This window comes from Cryptomeria japonica, chromosome 2, assembly GCF_030272615.1.
Source record: "Cryptomeria japonica chromosome 2, Sugi_1.0, whole genome shotgun sequence".
In the NCBI taxonomy this organism is placed as follows: Eukaryota; Viridiplantae; Streptophyta; class Pinopsida; order Cupressales; family Cupressaceae; genus Cryptomeria; species Cryptomeria japonica.
The window spans coordinates 515,706,632-515,731,283 of record NC_081406.1 but is presented as its reverse complement, the minus strand read 5'-3'; the positions used below and the strand labels follow the sequence as shown (position 1 = coordinate 515,731,283).

Sequence of the window (24,652 nt, the reverse complement as noted above, 5' to 3'; positions counted from 1 at the left end):
ACGAGTTTGGCAGAGTTTTGGAATGGATTTGGAAACGAAAAAAATCTCCATTTCTTGGTGAAAGGACGAAACCCCTCTCACTTTTCAACATATCGATTTGTCTGGAATGCTTATATCTGGTCAAGGAGGGCTAAAATCATAGTTTTAATGATAGCTACAGAAAGTTATCATTCTGAAATTCAGATCTGAGCAGGAATTTGATCATTTTCAGTGAAAATGATGCACATTTGGGGCCAGTCGTACTTCCCCAGATAGACTGTACCATTCTAGCTAGCTTGGGAGATCAAATAAATAAACAGGAGGGTTTTGGAATCGGCTTTTGCCTGGGAATTCATTGTTGAGATTGGAATAAGGCAGATTAGTGGTTATTTCAAAGAATCCATATCTCATTTGAGCTACATATGCAATTTATTGGGAAAAAGAGGTCAAATTGGGTGACTTCTCCTGGCAAGGTTTTGGAAATCAATCTGGATCTGCTTAGATCTTCTCCAATTGTTTTTGGTAATTCATTTCAGAGTCAATAAAGTCTTTTGGAGCTAATTCCACACTCTGGGAGCTCACACATTAGCATGTATTGAAGTTCGGTCAATTAAGGAGGCTCAACCAGGCAAGCTTTGGACTCCTGGTGTGCAAATTTGCACCTTGAGCAAAAATAAATGGTCTTTCCTTATCAAATTGTACTGCTGTAATAAAAATCAGAGTTCTAAAATCAGAGTTCAAATTGTATATGCAAGTTATCCTAAAATCTCTTCAAAAACCAAAATAATTATACGTTGGCAAAAGAATTGAATCAAACAAACAAATCAGCTGTCAAAATCAATGGTTGGCATCTTTCACACTTACATTACTTTTGCTCACCCACTTGCATGTTTATTCATTCTTACCTCATTTGTTCCACTCCACAATAAATGTGGGATAAATATAATGTCATATCAGCCTAGTGGAAAATTGAGGTCCATTGGGACACTTCATTCCCAATGAAATTCAGTCATATCCTTGTAACTATGCCCCAAGTAGACATTTGATCAACATCAGGACACTCAATTCTTGTTGTTTTTGCATCACCTTGATCATTTATTCTCCAAGTGGAAAATCATGGGTCATCAGGACTCTTGTTTCCTTGTGCATTTTCATCATTGTAAATCAAGTGAAAAAATGACCTCCATCGGGACTCTTAAATTCCATTGTTTTGTCCTGAGTAGAGATTCTTTAGTCATCAGGACTTTCCACAATAACATCTTCATGTGCTTGTAAACTAAGTCCTGGAGTGGAAATCCGACCTCCATCGGGACTCTTTGTCCTTATGAACTCATTTCTCTATCCTGAGTGGAAAATCCAAGGTCATTGGGACTTTCCATCCTATAATGTCCCCATTCAGGAATTTCCTTAATTTAATCCTGAAACAACAAGTCCAACTTAAAGTGAGAACTGGAATAAAAAATTTACCCAAACTGAAGACATTTTATTTTGATATTTAACTTAAAATTCTGAGAATAGTTCAAAGCATAGGACTTATCTCCTCATTTGAAGAATGTTAATGTTTATGCAATGGATATCTTAGATATTCAGATATACAATATATGATCCTTGCAATGTTAGTCTGATGCTGATTCTGATATATATATCAGTGGTGATGTATCTGAAGTAGAATTTTGTGCTTGTAACCGGCTTATAGCAATAATTGCTATGTCTATTATGTTGATATGCTTGTGCAATTTAGAATGATGCTGCTATGTCTGATGTAGTCGATTAACTCTTGCAACAAGATGTTATTTCTGATCTTCCTTTGTAGATATGTGACCAATAATAGCCAATATGGCAAGTGCTCATATAGCAGATCCAAATATGGATAAAGGAGATAAAAGGCTTCCTCTGATTACAACTGATATATTCATAACTTAGAGGGCTGCGTCAAATTGGAAATTGATAAGATTGTGCACACAATGTTGTGCCAATGACATTGCTCACTAGGGGCATTAATCTGATTTCTGACTTTAAATAAAATATGGATAAAAGAAGAGATAAGTTTTCAGTTCATAATTCCAGGGATGGATGTGTTATTCACTACATATATATCTTTGAAGGGTGGCATTCCTTGGGGTCACATTCCTTCACAATCAATCATTCCTTTTCTTAATTGATAGTCATTTATTATCTCCTGATTGTTCTCTGTTCTAAATCACTTTCATATTATCTCTCCTCCTATTGCTGGCTTGGTAATTATTAATGTGTACTCCGTTGTACTTCGTGGGACTTAATCAATATAGTGTAATCCTTTCTATTCCCTATCATAATCATACCTATTCCTTCCCCCAATTTGAGTGTCTTTGAACTTGCTCTTATACGGCTCAAACCAATAGATGACAACCTTTTAAAGTCGATGAGACATCTCTCTTCATAATTAGACTTCTTCATAACCATTGGTTTACTTCCAAAGGGTGCCAATTATACTTCATATTATGATTGCTGTGCAATTGTATGTTAAGCAATCATTGCCACCTTTAGTTAGACTGGTTTTGGACATAATGGAAATTTATTATAATCGCTGTATTTAATTATCACATATGTCGACTCTGCCTTGGTCAATATTCTTTGATCGCACCTTACAAACTCTCATGCTAGCGGTAGTGGTTATATTAATTTCATTTACAAATTGTGCCTTTAAATGATTGATGCTTGTTACCGGATCTGCTGTCTTGAACCCCATCACTATTATGTGTTGCTAGTCGATAATCTCGATACTATTGATAATCACCTTTCTTAGCGGCGACCTGATAAGTGATCAATATTGTCATCTCATTGATAGTGTCCCGATCATTAACCTTACCACGTAGATCATTATTTTTTAGAAAGATAGCCTCTCAAACTATCATGCCTTATATTGGGAAGATACTCAAATCATAATAAGCTATATACAAATCGCACCATTCTATTCATTATTCTACATCGGGCTTTCTTAATAATAATTTCAAATTTTCCCCATGGTTTTGCAATGACGGCTATCTTCACTTATATCTGGTCAAGATCCCCTATGATAATGCTAGATATCGGTGTTGAAACGTTGCCTTCGTTGCACAATCCTTGCGGGATTCATTATTCCAACCTGACGTGGATCCTTCTTTACCCAATATCGGGTTTGAATTATATTGAGTCGTAACTTCTATTTGGAAAGGTGATCCTAGAAGGACCCAATGATATTGATTCAAATGTATTACAATGGCTGGAGTATTGTATCGAGTTTTATGTATTTGAATGGGGAATAATGTCAAATTTCATTCATCTCCTAACGTCTTCATATATAATCAATATGCTTGTTTTATTGTTCCATGTCAATGCTTAATCTTGATGGTCGAGATGCAATATCTAATACTTGCTCACAAGTCTCCTCCATCAGTGTATGTAATTCCTCTTCATATTAATAAAATTCATAAAAATCATTGTCCTTCATCGGATGAGTCTTCAATATGCCTTGATTGATATAAATGTGAATCCCTTATTGGTAATGATAATCACTGTGATAATAATCTTGATCATTATTAATACATTGTCTTCAAACCATTTGGTTTCAACTGCATCAACTTTATTATAAAGATAATACAAGGAGCTTTCTCAATATCAACAATATTTCATGAGGTCCAATTTGGGGACATCACACATCCGGACATCTTCATTCCTTTATTAACAAAGTCCTAGGAATGGAAAAACATGGGTCATTGGGACTAATGTATTTTTTGCCTTGAAAACTTTCTTTCCAAGTGGAAAAACAGCCCTCATCAGGACTAAACATTCCAAACACATGTTTATAGGTAATTTGGTGCTCAAAACGGAGGGGAAAAATGACCTCCATTGAGATTGTGTTGATTTTTTCAGTAGAAAAACGTCTTCCATTGAGACAAAGCAGATTTCACTTTATTTTTTATTATTTTCCAAAAAATTTAAATGTTTTTGCTCATTCCATTTAAGGCAAAGCGTAAACTTGTCATTCCAAAGAATGAACTGTCTAACTTAGGCTACCTCAACACACTTGTAACTTGACAATTTTGACATTTCTAACAACATCCCTCTCTTTTGACCTTGACACAATGGACTACTCCCCTCTCATGTAAGGCTAACGACTAAGACAACTAGGCAAAACATCTACCCTAAAAAGCGAAAAAGTGGTGGCCCCCATTTGCAACAGGACAATGTGTGAAAACGACACAACAAGGCCTTTTTCAGGAAAATATTATATTTGAATATTAGAATTTGCCCTAATTTCTCCCTCCAAGTCTATATATTGGGATTCAAGCTCTCATTCTCTTATTCTAAGTTTGCACACATATCGAAATGTTATTGAAATGAATTTTGAGAGTTCTTCTCGGGATTCTTGAGGACAAAGACCCTCTACAATTTGTCTGGTTTCGGTGGTGAAAGATCCACCCTATTTGGTTATTAGTTTCAGTGAGAGAATACATTGATTTGCTTGAGTTTGGTGATCCAGATTTTGAAGAAAATATTCATTAGAGTTGCTTCATACCCTTCCCCTTTTCCGCCAATCAGATTGAACTTTGATCCTTGAAAGTAATTGAATAGAAAGATGCTAACAACTGAGATGGATAATTATCTCGATCACAGATTGGAGGCTACAGATTGGGTGGGAGGAAGATATTGGGTTTTGGTCTTTGAATATCAATGATCATAGGAGCTGAAAATTGGAATCCATTGTACAAATGAGCTGAAACTTCAAAGTACCATCAAACATTTCAAGCTTATGATTTGGATCTACTCATTCTATCCTGCTATGTGATGATGCTAATGAGCTATTGATAGTAATCCTTACAAAACTCTTTAAAAACATGTGTTGTGGTATGTTGACAGGGAAAAAAATGTGGTATTATTTTAAAAATAAAATCTGAATCAGCAAGACATTGCAACACTGATATAGTAGAAGAATCATAGGCTTACAACAACGAAGCTCTAATGCTTATACCAATTGTTTGAACATATATAGGAAGCATCATACTGAACTGTTGTTGCAGAAATCTGGCTGGACAAATAAACAGGTAGCTTGTGTTGTATTTTGCAGCATCCAAAGATCCTACAATAGTAGTAGCTGAATTATCATGGTAATCATTGTATGAAAGCATAATATCATAATGCTGATGTTGGTGCAGTAATCCTCAGCTGCTTGCCCAAAAAGAAGAACAATTGGTGCTTTAGGGAGCATGTAAAAGACCAAGAACATTAAGAAAATCACCATAATCTTTATATGAGCTATTTTTGTTGTGCAATGATGTTTAATATTGTGATTTTGCTCTAACCTAATCCGCAGACGCGTCCCCAAGCTAAAATGCCCCATCCCTGTACCAGGGACGTTTCAAGGACTTGGGGACGGCTAGGGGACGTCCCCCGCCATCCCCAAAATTGCAAAATTTGTGGGAAACGTCCCAGAAAATTGGGGACATCCCCCTGTACCCAATATGGTTGGGGGATGTCCCCCTATCCCCTATGGGGACGGCCAGCCATCCCCTTTTCCCAACACATTTTAAAAAAAAAGACTCAAATGCTCCAAAAAAAACATTTTTAAATTTTATCATAGGTCCATAAAACTGGATTTTCACTAATATGATGGGTAAACATGTTTGAATCACTTCCAAGAGCACTTAGAAATAATGAGCAGCAGCCTGGTGTCGATTCCCCAGGATGCACACGGTGGGATTTTACACTGCCGCAGGGGCAGGAACCAAGTCAGGCCCTTGAATCATGCATGGAGAGGCCAACTCCAGACTGTTTAGAAATACTCGGGGACTTGGACCAACATATGACAAGGATTATGCCAACCCTTCTTCACTTCGGGCTCTGCAAAACCCGAGAGGGTGATCCCTTAATGCTCCTGCAATCTCCGCACCACACTTGCAGAAGACATTAAAACAAAGCAGAAGGTCTCACTCCTAAAAGGGGCTCAACAAAAAGGGAGAATGCTACAGAGTGGCTAGCTCTTAGTGATCCTCGACCTTCTTCGAAGCGTGAGACGACTTTCGACAAGCAATAACATATACAAAAATGAAAAGATATTCTGATATGAGTGATTTACAGTAAGCTGTCGATGAGTTATGAGTAAAGAACTGTTACTGGAAATGACTACATGCCACGACCAGTGTCTTATCCATTGGGCGACTACAATTGTGAAACATAAGATGAAAATATAACAGAACATTAATCTAATAGCTGGAGATCTTAAGACAACACCGCCTTACAATGCATCTCATCTATCTGTCCCAACCCAAAATACTTAACGAAATCCATGTATAAGCCCTATCTAGGCAATTTAACCGAACCCTTAGATTAGAACATAAGATAGAAAACACATACATCACAACAATGCAATGAATGAGAAAAACCCTTAATCTTACTCATTCAAAACATAACAGAGTTACATATTGGAGAAAATAAGTTTGAACTATGCTTTCATTCATTTAATAAGCTATTTTCTGTTACAAATTATCTTACATATAACTCCTTCAAGAATCTGAAAGAAAATAAGACACAAGACTCATTTTATTTGCTTTGCAAATTCCTATTACAGCCTACTCATTTCACCTAGACTTACTATACATGACCAAGGGTTTGGATCCAAACTTGTGGACCAAATTTCTCGACCTCTGTCTCATGGCCCTGAATTCCCTTTAATAGAAACAAGGGAGCAAACAAGCTTCAAGCCAGAGGAGACACCTGTCACAAGCTCATAAGACCGCTTGTAACTTTGTTATAGAAATATTCCTCACAGTCTCCCAAAAGATTGTCCATGCTGGTGTTCATGATGAAGTAGAACCAAAATTCCTAACTGCATTTTGGTAGAAACAAAACTTCCTGAGTCGTGCCACTATCACTGCAGATGCTTCCAGATGGACCGTGAGATGCATCATCTTTGTTCTATAGAGCATTTCCCTTCGGGAAGGGAAATTAGGTCCTGACAAGAAGTAAAGACGCCCCTAAACTAGAGGACCTCCAATCTTGATGCCCAAGATCAGAGAAAATGGAAAGAGGAGCTCACAGAGGAAAATAAAGTGATGAGAAGGCGTTGCAGCTTCCATGCTGTTGCAGAAATGACTGGCTGCCGCCCCAATCCCAACCTTGTTCTGCTCCTTTTCCTCTATAAGGCTCCTTTAACCCTCTACCAATGAGTGACAAAGGAGAGACGGAGGATGAGTCCTGCAGGGCTTGTTCTGATAAAAAATGGATTTCAAGCCTCCATTGACTATCCTCCCCATTTTCAAGACTCCATTGACTATAAGCATACTCACAAAAGAATTCCATCCGATGTCACAGAGCTCAGTGTAGCTCCTAGCACGATACTGCTCAAAAATCATTTTCACCATTTCAAAACCTTTTGAGAAAATAATGAATTTTTTGTTCTTTCTACCAATTGAAGACACCACCCAGATCTATTTATAATGAAAATACCTTTCTTGGCGGTGTTCATGCATGGAAAAAATCATCATTCCAATGCTTTTCTACTCATCCTGCCAGCAAAATGGATTCAAGAAATCATATCCATCAAATCAAAAAACATCGTCAGACTCAAACTGCCAATTCACTACCCTCTGACCAAGTTCACCTTACGTGAACGATTTTGTTCCTAATTTCTTGATTTCTTGACTGCAAAATTTCTGCTTCAGAATCCCTTTTTTTGGATACTAAGTCTTTATCTTTTGAAAGTTTCTCGACAACAATTTCTTGATTTTCTGCCTTACTGTGAGAATCTCTGACAGTACGCGTCCTATGATCTTATTGACAGGTCATTGATCACTTTGCTTCCAACCCATAAATCATCCTTATCCCTTTCATCCCTCCGAAGATCAACTTCTTTCCGTGGTGGCAATGAAAACTTGCTAATATTGCCACCTCTAGTACTACCAACTTTGTCCACTAATACGACTCAACCCAACAAAACACCTCTTAAATTGGCCTTTTGAAAATCATTAGGCATCCACGTGCCTCGACTTGTCTCTATTTATTCCATGTAGACAAGTTTATCTCCTTCTGCCTTTATTTTCCCACGTGAATAACAATGAAACAGTCCAAATCACTCCTTTTGAAAAACACTATGTTTCCACCATAGATCTGTCCAGCATGGCACATTGCGCGATCACCATCGGTCATCATTGATATTGACCCTCCAACGTAGCCAATGGGCCCGTTAAAAGCTTGACAAAGCGTTGCCAAATCATCTTTGAATCTTGACTCTGTCAGCTGCCCCGTTGTCGGACTTGCTCAACTTGCCTGGGACACGTGGCATCATCTCGTGATGTCGCGATCCTTAACCTCCCTGCATCTTTCATCATGAGATTGCGAGGGTCGTTCGATCTGCTCGTTCATTACATCCAGCTTACAAAGTCCACCTAATACTCGCTGCTATCCTTCGAGAATCTTTCCGCTTGGGTCATAACATCACCGTTCATTTAAAACACGTGCAAATTCATGGGACTTTTAGTTGCTTGCACTTAAACGTGGAGATAAATCGAAATATTAAGGCCGGACTTAGGGAAAATAAATACCCACAGAAATATTAAAGAGGGGCCCGACCACAACGAAAAAGACAGTCTCTAGGAAAAATTTAAAGGCCGGCAAAAGAAATAACGCCTAGGGAAAGGAACACAGTCCCTTCGACAATAGAAAAGACCCTCATGTTTAAGTAAAAAGGTAATGAAGAAACATAACAAGATTTAGGTTTTAAAATAAAAGGCTCACTCAGGAACATCTAAACCTAAAAACCTTAAACCCTGAGGGTAAAACAGAGAGCAACATTAATTCAAAATGACAAAAACATTGTCAGGGACACCAAATTTTGCATAGTCGTTTTCAGGGCTATCACCTGGTAATAAATTTCACAAACACTTAGAACTCAGTAGTGCATAAAAAAGTGGTTGCAGGTTGGCAAAATTGGACTTTTGTAATAGGTTGTCTCCCTTGTTCTATTTTTTTCTATTCAGTGAGAAGTTTCATGGTTATGCTGGTGCCTGGTGTTTTTTTTTTTTGTTTTTTTTTATTCATTCATTGCAAGCATTCATTTCCTCATATCATAGTATGTTAGCAGCAAGGATTCATATGTCATTTCTTATCATATAACAGCTAGAAGTTCTCAAATGAATTACTTAACTCTCCACAACTAAATGAATCTATTTAAACTAATAATCTCCTCAAATATCACAGTCCAACAGAGTGTTACTCAAAGATAATCTAATAACACAGCTCCTAACAAAGCTTTATGATATTACATTTGCAAATATGAACCTGGTATTTTGCTGCTGATCATTGCTGGCTGGTCTAAAGGCATATTTAGCTTACACCTCTTGTCCCAAGGGTAGACGGTTACTTGCTTTTGCTGGAACGTCAACTAGTCCTTCTTTCCATTTGCACTCTGCCCACACGTCTATTCTTCCTTGTGCATCGCCTATGTAAGAAGGGGTGCGTGACTTGTTGGTTGGGCACACTATACACTGCGGTCGATAGCAGAAATAAACCCCCTCATGTGCTCCCTTTGAACCACGGCTTGAGTTGCTGGGTGATATTAGTGAGTTCCACCCCAAATCGAATAGCCTGTGTTAACTTTGAACTCACCAAGTGTGACCTGCTGAAAGCTCCCTGTTAAATAAAGATGAAGTGACTTCCACGGCCAGTTACAAATCTGCTTTATAAACCTTCAGCGCTGCAAACTCTAGCAATCACCTGTCACTCCACTACAAATTCTACTCAGTTAATTTTGCAGTCATAACTGTATATATCCCTGCCATAGTATTAATCTCAACACTATTTGGTCGCACAGTCCAAAGTATTACTTCAGCGCTGTGAAGAATAATATCTGCACTTCAGAAACCCAATAACTAAGTACTGTGATTCCTTCATGGATGAGCTTCAACCTGCAAACTTGATTTTTTCGTGCTTCCCAATCTCTGCTGATTTAATTTTCAAAGATTTCCCAGATTCGGTCTTTCACAAACGTGGAAAATGTTGCCAATGAGGGATTTCGTCCCCAAAAGCCAAAAAATTTCCAGAACTGAATTCCAAAAAACACAAATACCAAGAATACCAATTTCCAAGATGTCCCAATCTGCATTTAATGCTTTCATTTATAACTCTCATTGGGCTCATTTCCCAAGAAACCATGAATGTGGGATAAAAAACTTAGTTTTTTCTAAAATATCACTTCTCTCTTAAAGTGAATAAAGTGTACCTTTTAAGATAAAGTGACTTTATAAATAAATGTACTTTAATTAATAGTCACTTTATTAATTTAAACTCCCTTTTTCCTCTAAAAATGACCCTTTCAATAATATAATAATATTTTGACACTTAAGGTCACTATTTTATGCACCCAAGATTTAAAAACTTTTTGCCCCAGTTCCAACGAGCTATAACAATAAGGTTGGAATTAAATATTTTAATTAAATTTAAGCAACCTTAGTAAAATAATTAAAATAACTCATTAATGCAACAAATTTGTGAAACCTTGTTAGAACACATCGGAATCAAATTCCGATCGCACTGGAGTGATCCTGATAATGAATAATAGCAAACAAGGCTGATCGGGCAACTTACTAAAAATAGACGACTTCTCCAAGATTCTTGGAGACCAATCCAGAGGCCAAAAATCACTTCGGAAAGTGGTGTATAACTCCAATAAACCAACTGAGCTCATCAGAAACATCAAATTACTCATCTGAACACGCTCACGTGTAAATGTTTGTTCAATTTACAATTCAATATGCAAGATGTATTCTAATTTTATTCTTTATATATCTATGTATTTTATCTCAATTATGATTCTGACTATCTTCTTTGTTTGGCAGGTAAGAGGAGTATTTATTGATTTCGATATCCTCTTTCTCAAATGCCAAATGATATATATATATGAGAGGGGAGGATCAAGCAGTGCCTTGACCGGTCATGTCTTATGGACATGACCGATCAAGACACTACTTGATCGCACCCTTTGGTATATAATATCAACCGGTGTTAAACATATTTGTCAGCCCGATATTAATCGGAGTTTACGTAGCATATAACATATTTACCAACCCGATATTAATCGGGACTCACGTAATCATATTAGCATATTAACCGATATGCCAATCGGTATTAATGATGGCGTTTGGCATTGCAAATTAACCGAAGTGGATCGGTGTCTATGTTAACCGACACCGATCACTAACTAAGGATTATAATCATTAACCGGTGCATTACTTTGCCACCCAATAGCAATGTAATAATCTCTTGTTGAGAACACATCCGATATAGATTGGGATAGATGGTTAATATCGTTGATTACCAATATGCCATGATATGATTATCGATATTGATATACATGAGGAATAATCATCAAATAAAATAGCTTGAAGTTTTTCTTACTGGTTTAATCGATAGGATAAATGATTGAATGAGAGACTTCATTTATCTCTCATTCAATCATTTATCTTACCGTAGCTACCATGCATTAACAACATGAACCCAAAGTGTCAGCTACTAAAGCTTGCTAAAGAACCTAAAAATTGGGGACATCACAACTTTTGACAATTATGAAAGGTAAACAGGTCTGAATCATAGCCAAAAGCACTCATAAATATGAATAACAGCTTGGTATAGAATTTCACAAACACCCAAAACTTTGTAGTGCATAAAGAAGCGGTTGTAGGTCATAATAGAAATGGAGGACTATCAAAATATCCTCCAACCAGAAAGAAAACAATGAACTACATGCGAACAAGTGTTGGCATATTGACAATATATTTTCAATTATGAATGCATATTGAGTATTGAAAATGAATTATAAATGCATATTGAATATTGACAATGAATTTTGAACACAAATGTGGTATGTTAAGGTTCTCCAATGTACATATACCTGCTTTATCCATGTTTTCATAAGAATATAATGTATATATACATGCTTTATCTATTTTTCATATGAACATTTAAAATTCCCCTATATATTTAAAATTTTCCCTATATTTTATATAGCCATCCCCAAAATTGGCAAAAAAACTTTCCATTCCAGAAACTCATCCCTATCCCGGAAACTCGAGGTAACATAGGATTATTTTTTAAATTAAAAAAGAGCTATTTTTCAGGTTTAGAAGTGTGAATCCATGGGGAATGTCTGTAATGTCCCCACTTTGAAATGGAATTTAATAATAAATAATAATATTATTATTAAAATACAAAAGAATAAAAAATAAAATTAAAATATAAAATAATATAATTAAAATTTAATTAAGTTGATAAATGATCAAAAGACATGGAAGGAAAAGTTGTGACTCCCTCAAACATGGGATATAAAAGGGAGAAGAGAACCTCATTTGAGCAGGGGATAATTGTGGAATCAGAAGTGCAGATCTGATTTAAATAAGAAGTGCAGATCTGATCATCAAAGGTTATGTCCCTTTCAAAGGGCAGATATAATGAAGAGTTGCACTCTTTCAAAGGGTGCTATTGGTGGAAAGGGCATGTCTCTTGCTAAAGGGCATACATGATGAAGAGATGTGACCTCTCCCTCACATTGAGAGATATAAAGGAAATGAATCAAAAGCATCTAGTGACATCACCATGGATCAGATCAGATCAAAACTGTTATTAAGTTACAGGCAGTAACATCTTTGTTCTTGGTGGTATGCATGGGGATGAGCTGAATATGTATGCTTAAAATATGAAGCCTGATAATGTTCTTATGCAGAATTTAATAGTAATATTAATATAGACTGCAATATGTATGACAGTTTAATGATGCCTTTCTATCACTAACTGTTCATATGATGGTAAAGTAAATTATATGATGGAGTCTCTAACACCTTTCAATCTCACCATCCAATTATGAAGGGAGAATACAAGGAAGCAAGAGCGCTAGGCTCCAGCAGGTACGCCAACCCCAAGTGTGGGCCAAGAGGCCAAGTTGACGAGGTCTGTGGTGCTCTTCGGCTTGTTGGAGCTCGAGGCAAATTGTGTGATTCTCCTTGAGCTCCATATGAGGACAGGTGTAGGGAGAGAAAGGGTTGTTGAATCCTTCATATAACTATGCAATATATAAGAATGCTGAATATATAGTCTATCAAGGCATAATGGAAATGTTGATTAATCTGTTGTGCAGGGTTCAGACCAAGCTTAGTTGACAATAGTGTCCCTCTATTGTAATCACTATGCACTAAAATTGTGATTCAAGGTCAAAATATAAGACGGTCCCATTAGGGGACATTACAACGTCAAGGCATCATAGGGAAATCAGAGACACCCTGGATTCCCCCTTTATGGCATTCTCAAGAGATGTCCCCCATCGTGAGAGGCATACTTGGGATGTCAATTTTCAGAAAAATAGGGAACAAGGTGGGAACATCCTGTCACCATGCCCAAATCCCCAAAACATCCCCCCAGTCCAAATCCTTGCAAAAGCCCCTGGGGACATGTCACCCAGGAGCATTGGAGATAACAATGTAATTTTTGAGAATGGTTCTTACTAAGACAAAAAAGATTTGATTCAACACTTACATTCTTTGCCACCCATTCAAGTAATGTCTCACAAATGGTAGCATGGTAACATGTAGAGGTAGGGTATAGGAGTGAACGAATATGGGAACAACTATATTAAATATTGATATAATCACTAAAGGATGTGATTATGGTGACAGGGGTTGGTTCCTTGTCCATATACTGCAGTTTCCTTGCATTGCATCCCTCCTTTTACTAATTGGCAATAAGGGAGAAATCCTTATGAAGCTGCTGAGTAATGAAAAAATAAAATTTTCTCTACCACAATACTGAGAACAGATATTTGCTAGTTTTAAATAACTTAACCAATGTCTGCCATATCTATCTTGTCATTGGATACAAAAAGATCTTTCTCACTTGTTTAAAACTTTAAAAGCTAGTCAAATGAATTAGCAGTGGAAATAATTTGTAAGGATATAACTATTTGCTTGTATAGGTCTTAAGAATTTTAGTTTCTAAATCTAATTTTAACTATAGGCCACTTGAAATTGTTGCCATATATAATGGTAAATAACAACTAGAGAAAATTTCTTAGAAGTTGCATCATTGTGTTTCTTTTATCCTTCGTTTGATTCCTCGGTTTTTATGCAAACTTTTTCTACCTATACTAGTGGCCATCTTGTGTTAAGAAGCCAAAAACAAATGACTAACAAAATCTACATAAACAATAGAACTTTTATTGATGCTATCTCTGTAAAATAAACACCAATAGCAGTTGTTGGTTTGTCAAATTTTAAGAAGTTAACACACCCAAGATACCAGTATTCATACCTGAAAAAGCTTTTTAATTGTCTGATGGTAAGGACCATATTTAGCACTTCCGCCTGTGAAAATAAGACCATTCACTGCTCGAAATTTCTGGTAAAGCACAAAATCCATGTAAACTTAAAACCTAATAATATACGAAAAGATTCAGAATCTTAAAAATCCTTTATTGCAAGTTTTAAAAGCTCAAGTTTGGTGGTAAAGATATTATAAGTTTAAATATTTGCACCAAAGACAAATTCATTGGTGAACTGTGAAATAGATTAACCTAAGTTTGCGCATCCTTACACAAGGACATAACAATAGCATTCGCATTAATGTTTATTAAAACAAACTATAGAATGAGATATCAAAACTGAGTTGCAGGTGGGGTTTGGATATGGGACTGGTACAGCCTAGGTGTAACAATAAAAAATATAAAGATTATAGAAAAATAAACAAAATTTACCATACGATCAATGTTTTACATGTAAAATAAAAATAAAAGATAACAAAATGCTACAGCTAATTGTTGATTCAAAACATTAAATGTGTCACAATATATGCTATATTTATTACTATCTGTTCAAAAAACAAAAATAGTCAATGCCCGTAGTTGAGCTCAAGAACTACATGACTAAACATCATATTTCCCTTTATCCGGAGAATTTAAATCAGTAATTAATTACTTAGAAATAGGTGCAGTAGCCACCACTAAGTGGAGAGCAGAGTTACATGCTAATTTGTAGCCAAAGCAATCATCATGATTATTGTCAAATGATGATCATCACAGTTGAGGCTAGATGAAGGTCACCACCATTATAGGGGGATGAGTCAGTTGCAGCCAAATTCCCTGGTTCACTTGTGCTTGGTCCCAATGGAGTGGTTGTAGCCCTCCCAAGATAGTGTATATGAGTCCAATTTGGATCTAGATGTTATGTCTTGTATGAGTATGCATGTGTGTGTGCACACGTGTGTATTTAAAGTTGGTAAGTGTTGAGCTTAGGGGTGGCTAAGAAGAAATGATACCAAATTGCTCTGCATGGCTAAAACCCAGCAAAATTTAGACTAGTTGTGACCTCTAGAAATGGTTGTGTACCTCACTAATAAATCATGAAGCTGGTATCCTATTGTGATGGTGGTCAAGCGAAAAAGAAAACCTAATACTTGAGTTTGGCCTCCAAGCAAAGTCATTTGTTCCTAGGTGATAAATTGGTGATATTTGAACTTGCATTTTATAGTGATATTTGAACTTGTGTTTTATAGTTTATAATTTTGATTGTGACCATGAAGCTTGACTGATATTTAACATGTAACGATTTTGTTGTACCCTGAATTATCATTGCCCTAGTATGTCTATAAATAGAAGGGATAGATGATGCTTATGACTCTACCGGATTCTTCTACATAAAGCAACAAGCAGTAACAAGACCTCTGGGTGAGTGGAGGAGAATCTTTAGATTCTTGTCCAAATAAAGGAAGTGATCACAAATGATGCCTTAGAAGATTGACCTACAGAATTGAGTGAACTGCCTAAGAAATGTGGCCAAAAGAATGACCGTTGTGTTCTTGTTGAAGAATTGACTCATTCAACAACAAATTCTAGTGCCTTGTCGCAATGGTCTAAGCAATACAAGTAGCTATTTAAGTATTGATAAATTAGTTTGTGCAGACCATACAGTCTAGAGCTTATGTAATATCCTTAAGTTCTTGAGTTCATTAACTCTATGTTCTAAATTCCAAGTGTTCTAGTAGGTTCATTCTAGTTCTCCACATGCTTCAATGGCCTTGCTTGTAATTTTTATGATTTATATTTCATCTGGTTAAGTTAAGCTACATACACAATTCATCTTGTTCTTTTGTCAATAAATCAAATCCCTCCTTAGAGAGGTTATATTTGTTAAGTATCACTTCAGATCTTGGTGTCCTAAAGTCCCTCAAAAACCTTTTTATTGCTCTTTACTTCCTTAAACAAGTTTGAGAACAGCCCAAAGAGGGATTCAACGTGTCCAAATAGGAATCCAAGAAGGTTTGCAAGAGCCAAGTTTTCTATTGTTTGCTTTAATTGAAAAAAGAGAGGCTGTGTAGCTCAAGAGTGTCAATATGCATATCTTTGTTCATTTTGTGGATTGAAAATGAATAACCATTGTTTCACTATGTGTTGGATGAAGAAATCTGCCATAGTAGAACCTACATTCTTCACAAAGAAGGAAAATTTGTCCAAAGACAAGGATAAAAATTATTGTACCCGGGGCATACCCGAGGATGAACCCAAACCATACCAGTACCAGGACTGTACCGGTACACGTACCCAAGCTAAAACTGCAATACCCAATAACATAGGTACTCAGTGATCACACGATTAATGAGAAAAATCGATATTTCAAAATTCATGGTGCACAATCTTATTTACTTTCACTCTCTCACTCTCTATACAATTAGGGTGGCTTTAAATGTAAAAAAAATCAGTTATATCTCTCTTTTTAAAAAATTTATTGCATTTTTGGGTTCCCAATATTTTTCCCATTTTTTCTTGATAATATCCTAAAAATCTAAAAATATATTTATCTTTTGGTATGCCAAGAAATGTTGAGAAAGATATTTGCTTCTATGATCTAGACTCTAACATATCGTACATCATTTTACCCTAAAACATACTACAAAGTTCAGTTTATAAGATTATGTAATTTTAGGTCAAGGCCTAGCTATAAGGTCAAAAATTGCATACCTTGCAATTTTGGCACTACAGGTGGACCTCACCTTTGGTGTCCACCCCCATAGCATATTTGTAGGACCACTTAGCCTTCCGACCTTCGTGCCAATGTGAGCCTAGAGTCCTTGTGTGTTAAGCCTTTCCTTTATATGTCATTAGTATTTATTTGAAGTCATATATCCATTCTACATCATCTATGGCCTTATTGTACAACAACAATAGCACATACGCATAGACATCTACATGAGCGCCCTTTCATCCTCTTATAGCATTGTTGCACAGAAGCCATTTCCTACCAAAGTTGCCACTATTGTCCTCTAACAGCAGTATTGTACAACAGCATGTCCTACCAAAGTTGCCACCTTTCAGCCTCCCAACATGCAGACGTAACTGATGTTTGATGCATTGAATGAGTCTCAACAGTCACTCTTCCCTTGCATTCTTCTTCACCTTCCAACAGATTTGTGTGCTATCAATTGCATCCAACTGGAACTCTCTAAGTACCTACAACAATCTCTAAGCATCTATAGTGTTTTCTTGAAAAAAAAGTCTTCCTAGCAGTACCTCGCCATTTGCTTGGAGCTTTGGTACTCTTCAATACTACATTTTAATTGGATATTTGAGAAATTGCATTAGAAAGCTCCTATGTATCAATATGCAAAGCATTCTTGTGCAAGCCCTCCTTGGCCTGGTGATATTGAAAGATTGTTATTTCACTTTCTAGTGTATTTTTTAATTCTCCAAATTTCAATTTGTCATGTTGTTCATTGTGAATCCCCTGTAGTCGTTGCATTCTCTTACTTAGCACCACAGGATTCCATCACTTTATTCCTCTTCACACCTTCTAGGGTAGCAATCACTATAGACCTAGGATTTCAATACTTGCAAACTAATTTATATTGTCAGTCTTAGACACACATAAGCTAAACACACACTTAAATCCATTTTTCCCCCATTCCATTAACTGCCTGTGGAGGTTGGAAGACCAAACCAAGGGCCTGATCATTTTGACAGGCTCTTTTGCAGTCAGGATCATTTTCTTTCTCTCAGAACAGGTACTTATAGCTCTTCAAATGCACAGAGGTTTATTGTTCCTTCTTCTCCTTAATTTTCATTTCAATGTTCTGTTTAAAATAGTTAGAATAGATCAATTCTTGAGGTTTTGTTTTTCTATACTCTTCCAGTGAATTCTGTTGTGTTCTTCATTTTCTGGTTTGCAAAAAGAGCCAAATCTGTTTGTACATTTTTAATTTCCATTATTCTGGGATGACAGCATGGAAGTCAAACAACAGTGCGTTTATATGAGTGTAGCACAGGCATCCTATCATCCACATCAGTGAGCTTCCTGAGCTGCTTCCAAGTTCTTCTATCCTTTATATCTACTGTTTTACAGACGTTTTTTCTGTTTTTGTTTCTGTATTCTCTTTTACTTTAATTTTCCACATCCTAGCTCAATAATTTGCTTCGTCAAACATTATTTAAGTAGATTAATATTTAATAAGGCTAAGTAGAAAACAGTTATTTTCTGTCATAAAAACAAAACAAAAACAAAAAAAAACATTTCATTTTCTTAGTCCTACCTACTATTCAGGGCGATTAGATGAAAACCTTAACACACTTGGGTCCTATAAAGTGGAAATTGGGAACCTTAGCCAAATTTGCCACTTGAAAGAAGAGAGGAACTTTACTAAGGTTCAATTTTCACTTGAGGGGGACTTTACATTCAAAAGAGGGAGATGAATCTACTAGATTGTAATGTCCCCTTTTTTTGAGAAGAATTGATTAATTAATTTAATTGGTTAAGTTGTCCAAATAATTATTATTTTTCATGATTAGATTAATTAATTAATTTAAATAATAATGCTAAGTTAATTATTTATAAAGTTATCAAATAAATTAAAAATAAAAAATAAAAATCATAGATGACTTTATATTTAATTAATTTAATAAAGTGACTAATTAAATATTATTTCATAAAGTCACTTCTAGAAGCTTCTAGATGTTGGGGTGAAAAAGTATTAAAGGAGATCAAGATGAAGCTTCAAAGCAGCTTGGTTTGATGAATTGAATATTGATTGGATTTTGTGGAACCGAGGGGTTTTTGCAGATCTTCATCTTTGGGAATGAAAACTCCCATAGATTACATAACTGAGGGAGTGGAAGATCTCTCGAGGGGTTGTATTGAGGAGGTGATACTTCAGTCATCTCGATTGTGCTCAAATTGTGGTCAAAGGCCAACTTGCTAAGGTACGATTTGAAGGAGTCAAGAGGAGACATTTTGGTGTGGAAGTCTTCAAAGGTTGTTCTACATGGATGCGGACCACACCTTCAGTTCACTGAGTTTATCTCAGTCGTCTTCAGATCAGCCACGGTTAGGGTGATATTCACGAATTTGCTCATAGGAAATCACATTGGCACTGACTCCACTCTCAAGGTAACATCATTGGTTTATGAAGCAGGGAAGGGAACTTAGAGGTTGCAGGTGTAAATAAGTCAAAAAGATCTGAAGATAAGTCCATAGCAGACTTCCATAACCCACGATTTCATTCTATTTCCATCATTGGAGCATCAAATCATACAAAGGAGGGCAGCGCTAGTGTTGACAATGAAGGGCAATCCCCTTGGGGGTATTTTGAAGGGAATTTAAGGAAGAAATCAAGCCCAAATCAGATTCTGAAGACAAACTGATCAGACTGCTGGGACACACAAATTTGCTCCTAGGCATCCATATTGGTATCGAACTTGGCTTTTGACATTGGCATCTTGTTTTGGGGGAGATAGTGATCATTCTCGGTAAAAAGGTGAAGACTTAGAAGCTGTCAAACAGTTAATTCTCAGTCCACCATAGCAGCAGCAGGGGCGACCTGGTAGGAGGGTCGAATCAGGTCATTGGAGGCACCAAAATTGTTGATATTGCTCTCTTCTTCAACTATCAAGGAAGGTGATTTGTTTCAGGTTCATTTGACATTGAAATTTCATTGTAATCTCAGCTAGTATGCATGAGTCCATGGCTGTTACTTATCTTCAGAAAATCTGAAAGTGGTAATTGAAAATAGTTAATGTGTTTTGATCATAGTGTTGTCAATGTATTGTCCTATTTGATCATCAATTGAAATAAGAAAGGAAGGAGCATTGGTTGCATCTTCATACATGACTTTTCTGAGGTTGTATGCCAATTGTTTGGTATAATGTCAGGTAGTTGGAAGTACGTGTTTGTGGGTCTAATTTGACATAGAATACTCTAAATCTGTTGTATATGCACTCTTGGCTATCATTCCTTTATTTGCAGTCATTAGTAATTGTCCACTCATGTGCTGGTCCACTTATGTGTGCTAGTTCACCCCCATATCAATCTGAAAACTTCTGAGACAGCAAACAGCATAACATGCAATTTCTCAGAACAGCATAACACGCAGTTTGGACAGCAAAATATTCCTTGTTCTCAGTCATTATAGGATGAGGGATATTACATAGATCCAATCCCAAAGGATGCAAGGATTGAATACCAAGTAGATTGATTGTGATTGAAATGTAATTGACCCTCTTTTGTAAGTTGTCAAGTTGAATTAAGACTAAATGCTGGAAATGAAGACAAAGTATGAGAAAAAAGCGAGCTACAAATTCAGGATTCAGTCGTGCACCTAGATCTAAGAAGTTTGAGATGATTCGGAGCTGCTTTCAGAAATCCGGCAAAAGTTGCAGGGACCGTGTGTCCGAACAGGGGCGCCTCCGAACTTTCTGCGCGTCGAAAAGGGTTTTTCCGTCTCTACGAATAAAGCTTAATTCCAAAAGTACAGTAGCGTACATGTTTCTACACACAAGAAGAAAGGGAAATGTGTTGGGAATAGAGGTTTGTCTTCAGATCAAACCCTGGTTTTGGAATTAACCAAGTGATTGAAGTAATGTAAATGAAATGACTGAAAGTAGAAATCCTCCTCTTTGAGTGGATGTTGAATTGACTAAAAATGAAATGCTTATACCTCCTTGTGAAGTTTCGCTTGCCTCCACATGGAATTAGGGTTTCATGAAGTAGAATGTTGATCTCCTCTTAGCTGCTTGAAATCTTGTCTCTATGGCTGCTCCAAAGCTTGAAGGAAGACTGAAAATGCTCAATTGCTCTTGGATGCTTGATCTCTTGAATGCCCGGATGCTTGATTGAATTTCGTGATCTCTCAAATGAGAGGGGAAATCCCTCTTATATACTTGTCAATGGGATTTAATTGACTGATTTTCCAACTTGGACTGACATAAGGGGGATTTTCTCACTCCAATTTGAGATGAGCCAAAGGGAGGGACCCCAAGATAAGTCCCAAATAGGGGATCCCAGGGCGCCACGCCCTGGTCCTGCCCTATTTTGGGGCAGGATCAAGGTGACTTTGAGGTGCAGGGTTGAGCAAAATGTAGGTTTTGACTTGCATGAGCATATTCAAGTCTCCGATCAGGCTGAGAGGCGCAAACACTAAGGCGAAGACCCAAATGCAATCAAAAATTGCAAGGGGTGCAATTTTGGGACGTTACAGGGCCAATCAACTTTTTTTCATTTATGCTAGCAAACGCTTCTCTTAGCAAATGTGAATCAACTTTTACTCATTCACACTAGCAAAAACTTATCATGGCAAATGTGACTCCTTCCTGGAACAAGGGAGATTACACATTACCTTATACATAGTTCAATCTCTCTTCAGATTTCGACCCTTTGACAAAGCTCATCATAGATTCAGCATCCTCAATCGATCTAGATGGAATTGAAAACTAATGCAAAAGCCCCTAATTTTAATATCCAAAATCGGCCTAGATGGAGCTAAAAACTATGTAAAAGCCTAATTCCAATAAAAAGAAGAACGAAACCAAAATTCCACCTTAAAATCATCTCAATTTACAGTTCAAAGTAAAGCTCTAAAAAGATATATTCAAACAATTAGCTTCAGTTTTCCTGTCCCTCACTATGCAACCAATAAAGATATAGATTCCACAAGCATCCAACTTATTCAATAGATTCCACAAGCATCCAACAGAAGTTTACACTGCAAACTAGACGCTCTTGAATAGATAAACTATTAATCATAAAAACAGAAGTTTAATTGCAAACTAGGCGCTCTTGAATAGATAAACTATTAATCATAAAAACAGAAGTTTAATTGCAAACTAGGCGCTCTTGAATAGATAAACTATTAAACATAAAAATCTAACAGAGGAATTCAATTCATTTCAATTTGAACCAGGATAGAATCAAGAGGAATGGATAAAAAAACCAACCTGTTCTAAAATTTCTGGACTTTCATTATATATGAGAGGAACAACCCTGGCACCTCCAGATTCGACAAATTTAACGTACGAAGCAGCTATGTACGACACGTTAGCTGCCTTGCTCAGCTTTCCATTTGCTCCGTCCCCTGGATGACTCACAATTCCTATTAGAGGTCTGTAGTATTCTGAATTTAATGAATTTGGCTTTTCTGACGGGAAGCGCAAGATCTGTGCATATAAGAGATGAGATTCAAGGTTTGCACATAACAATATGCTAGTGATCCACAGCAATTTTGCCATCATTAATTATCGAAGCAACAATCCTTTGGAACCCCTCGAAAAGCCTTCAATAAAAGATTGCTCTTGTTAACGAATCAATGAGATTGTAGAATTAAAAATAAAAATAATTTGATGAGATTAAATTAAAATATTAAAATTACTTTTCTATTATTTTGGATAATAATTGTGAATAGTATTATTTTTATTAAAATGTAGCGTTAATTAGGGCAAATTTATCTAATCTTCAACAATCGAGAACCAACTCAAAGAGGGGTATGGGCGGGCAGGGAGAACCCTTTCGTTTGCGATAAACTAGAGTCTAGGCGACATTGTCAATGGGACCATCAAGAGAATGATCAAACGGCAAGGATTCCTCTTGGATATCATTAGTAGATTCAAGAGAGTGTGGTTGGTGCAGAAGAACAGCAAGGGGTTGTTGCATAACCAACGATTGCAGAGGAGCGGAGCAGAACTAGTAAGTAATAGAATTTTTAACTATTCCATTTTAACTAAAAAAATTAATAGCGCAAATTTAATTTATGTATTATTAATGTAATGTTAGTATTGTTAATGTTATGTTAATGTAATTTTAATGTAATGTGTAAGTTTAATAGAATTTTTTAACTATTTCATTTTAACTAAAATAAAAAAATTAATAGTGCAAATTTAATTTATGTTACTATTGATAAATGATATTATTTTTTATTTAAAACAATAATAATTAAAATATCAAACTCTCGTTAATGGGGTCAAGAAGGTTGATCTTCCTTCCAATCCTCGTGAGAGTGTCACATGGACTGCTTCATATCTGAGTTGGGTGAAAATCAATTTTGATGGTGCTTCAAAGGGCAACCCTGGAGTGAGTGGAGTTGAATGTATTGTCAAAGATCATATGGGAAGGATATTGGCTCAGAGAACGGTTAATCTTAGGATTGCTATGAATAATGAGGCAAAATTTAGAGGAGTTTTGATCGGTGTGGAGTGTGGTTGTGATCTTAATGTCACAATTGTGCATCTAGAAGGTGATTCTTTGATTGTTGTTAACACAATCCGACAAAGATACACTCCCAATTGGAAACTACATAAATGGATCCTTTTAATTTGGGACGAGGCAATAAATTTTGAAAATTTTAAAAACCTCGCATGTTTACAAGGAAGGTAACACAGAGACAAATGAGTTGGCCAATTTGGCCATGGTAACTCCCTGACTCTAATGATGACTTGGCATATTTTGAAAGGGGTTTGATGATGGTAGGGCCTTATGCTTTCTCTTTTCCCATTAGACAGTCGTGTCGAAGCACGATTTATTTGGATGGGACAAGCTTGTGTGGCCATGATAAACATCTTCGATGGTTTTGAGGTGGCAATGTACCCTATTGGATTTGATATTCCCAAATTTGGATTGGAAGAGGACATGCATCAGTGTATCATGCTTGCTAATGTAATTATAGCACATTTGAAAGGTGGGAGTTAATGTTCGGCCTAAGTGATAGCTAGGCAAGTTGGGAATTGGTTTTGAAAGGACGGTGATATTTATGATCTTGGAGATCGGGGAATGATTTATTCTCATGTTTTCCCTTTGGGTTTAATTTGTCATCATTGCTCAAGACTCAATAAATTAATGCAATATGTGTTATATCCTTTAAAGGGTGATCACTATTGTTAATCTCAATATTATGAATTTTGTTATGTCTGACTTTAGTGGTGCTAGGTGGGTGGGAAATGGACACTCGTGTTCGATTAGTCGACAAGAAATGATATATGGCCTTTCTCAAAGAGATTTATGAGAAGAGGCTAAAAAGTGTGCTCAAGTTGAGTCATGATTTGGTGGTCCATGCAATGAAATATAGTGTTGGGTGAAGAGTTTATTAAGACAAATCATCACTAGCAAAATCACACACTGGTATTTCCTCCATGATTTTGGCCTCCCTGCTAAATGCAAGTAAAATTGAGAGACTTTTGTTGATTTCTCTCGCAATTTTGGCACTTGGTACTGGAGGATGACGATGGGCGGTTTCACAAATACTTACTGGATGAAGGCTTAATTGAGCATGGTGTGGAGGTAGATGGTCGTAGGGAGGTGACTAAAAAATAGTTTGTGGCTAGGGAAACTTTGATGATGTGGTAGAGCTAGATATGTACTCTTAATGTGGT

The 24,652-nt window shown here is 36.5% G+C and overlaps 1 protein-coding gene across 1 annotated transcript in view; it reads right to left on the bottom strand.

Moving 5' to 3' along the window:
- The window catches only part of LOC131045257 (gamma-glutamyl hydrolase 2), a 96,985-nt gene extending 74,390 nt beyond the window's left edge, over window positions 1–22,595 (bottom strand). The window contains exons 1-2 of the mRNA XM_057978809.2: window positions 22,229–22,595; window positions 14,287–14,373 (exon numbers count right to left, since the gene is read on the bottom strand). Of these exons, the coding sequence (XP_057834792.1) occupies window positions 14,287–14,373; window positions 22,229–22,522 (381 nt within the window). The 5' untranslated portion in view covers window positions 22,523–22,595. The remainder of the gene's footprint in view (window positions 1–14,286; window positions 14,374–22,228) is intronic.
- Window positions 22,596–24,652: the final 2,057 nt, after the last annotated feature.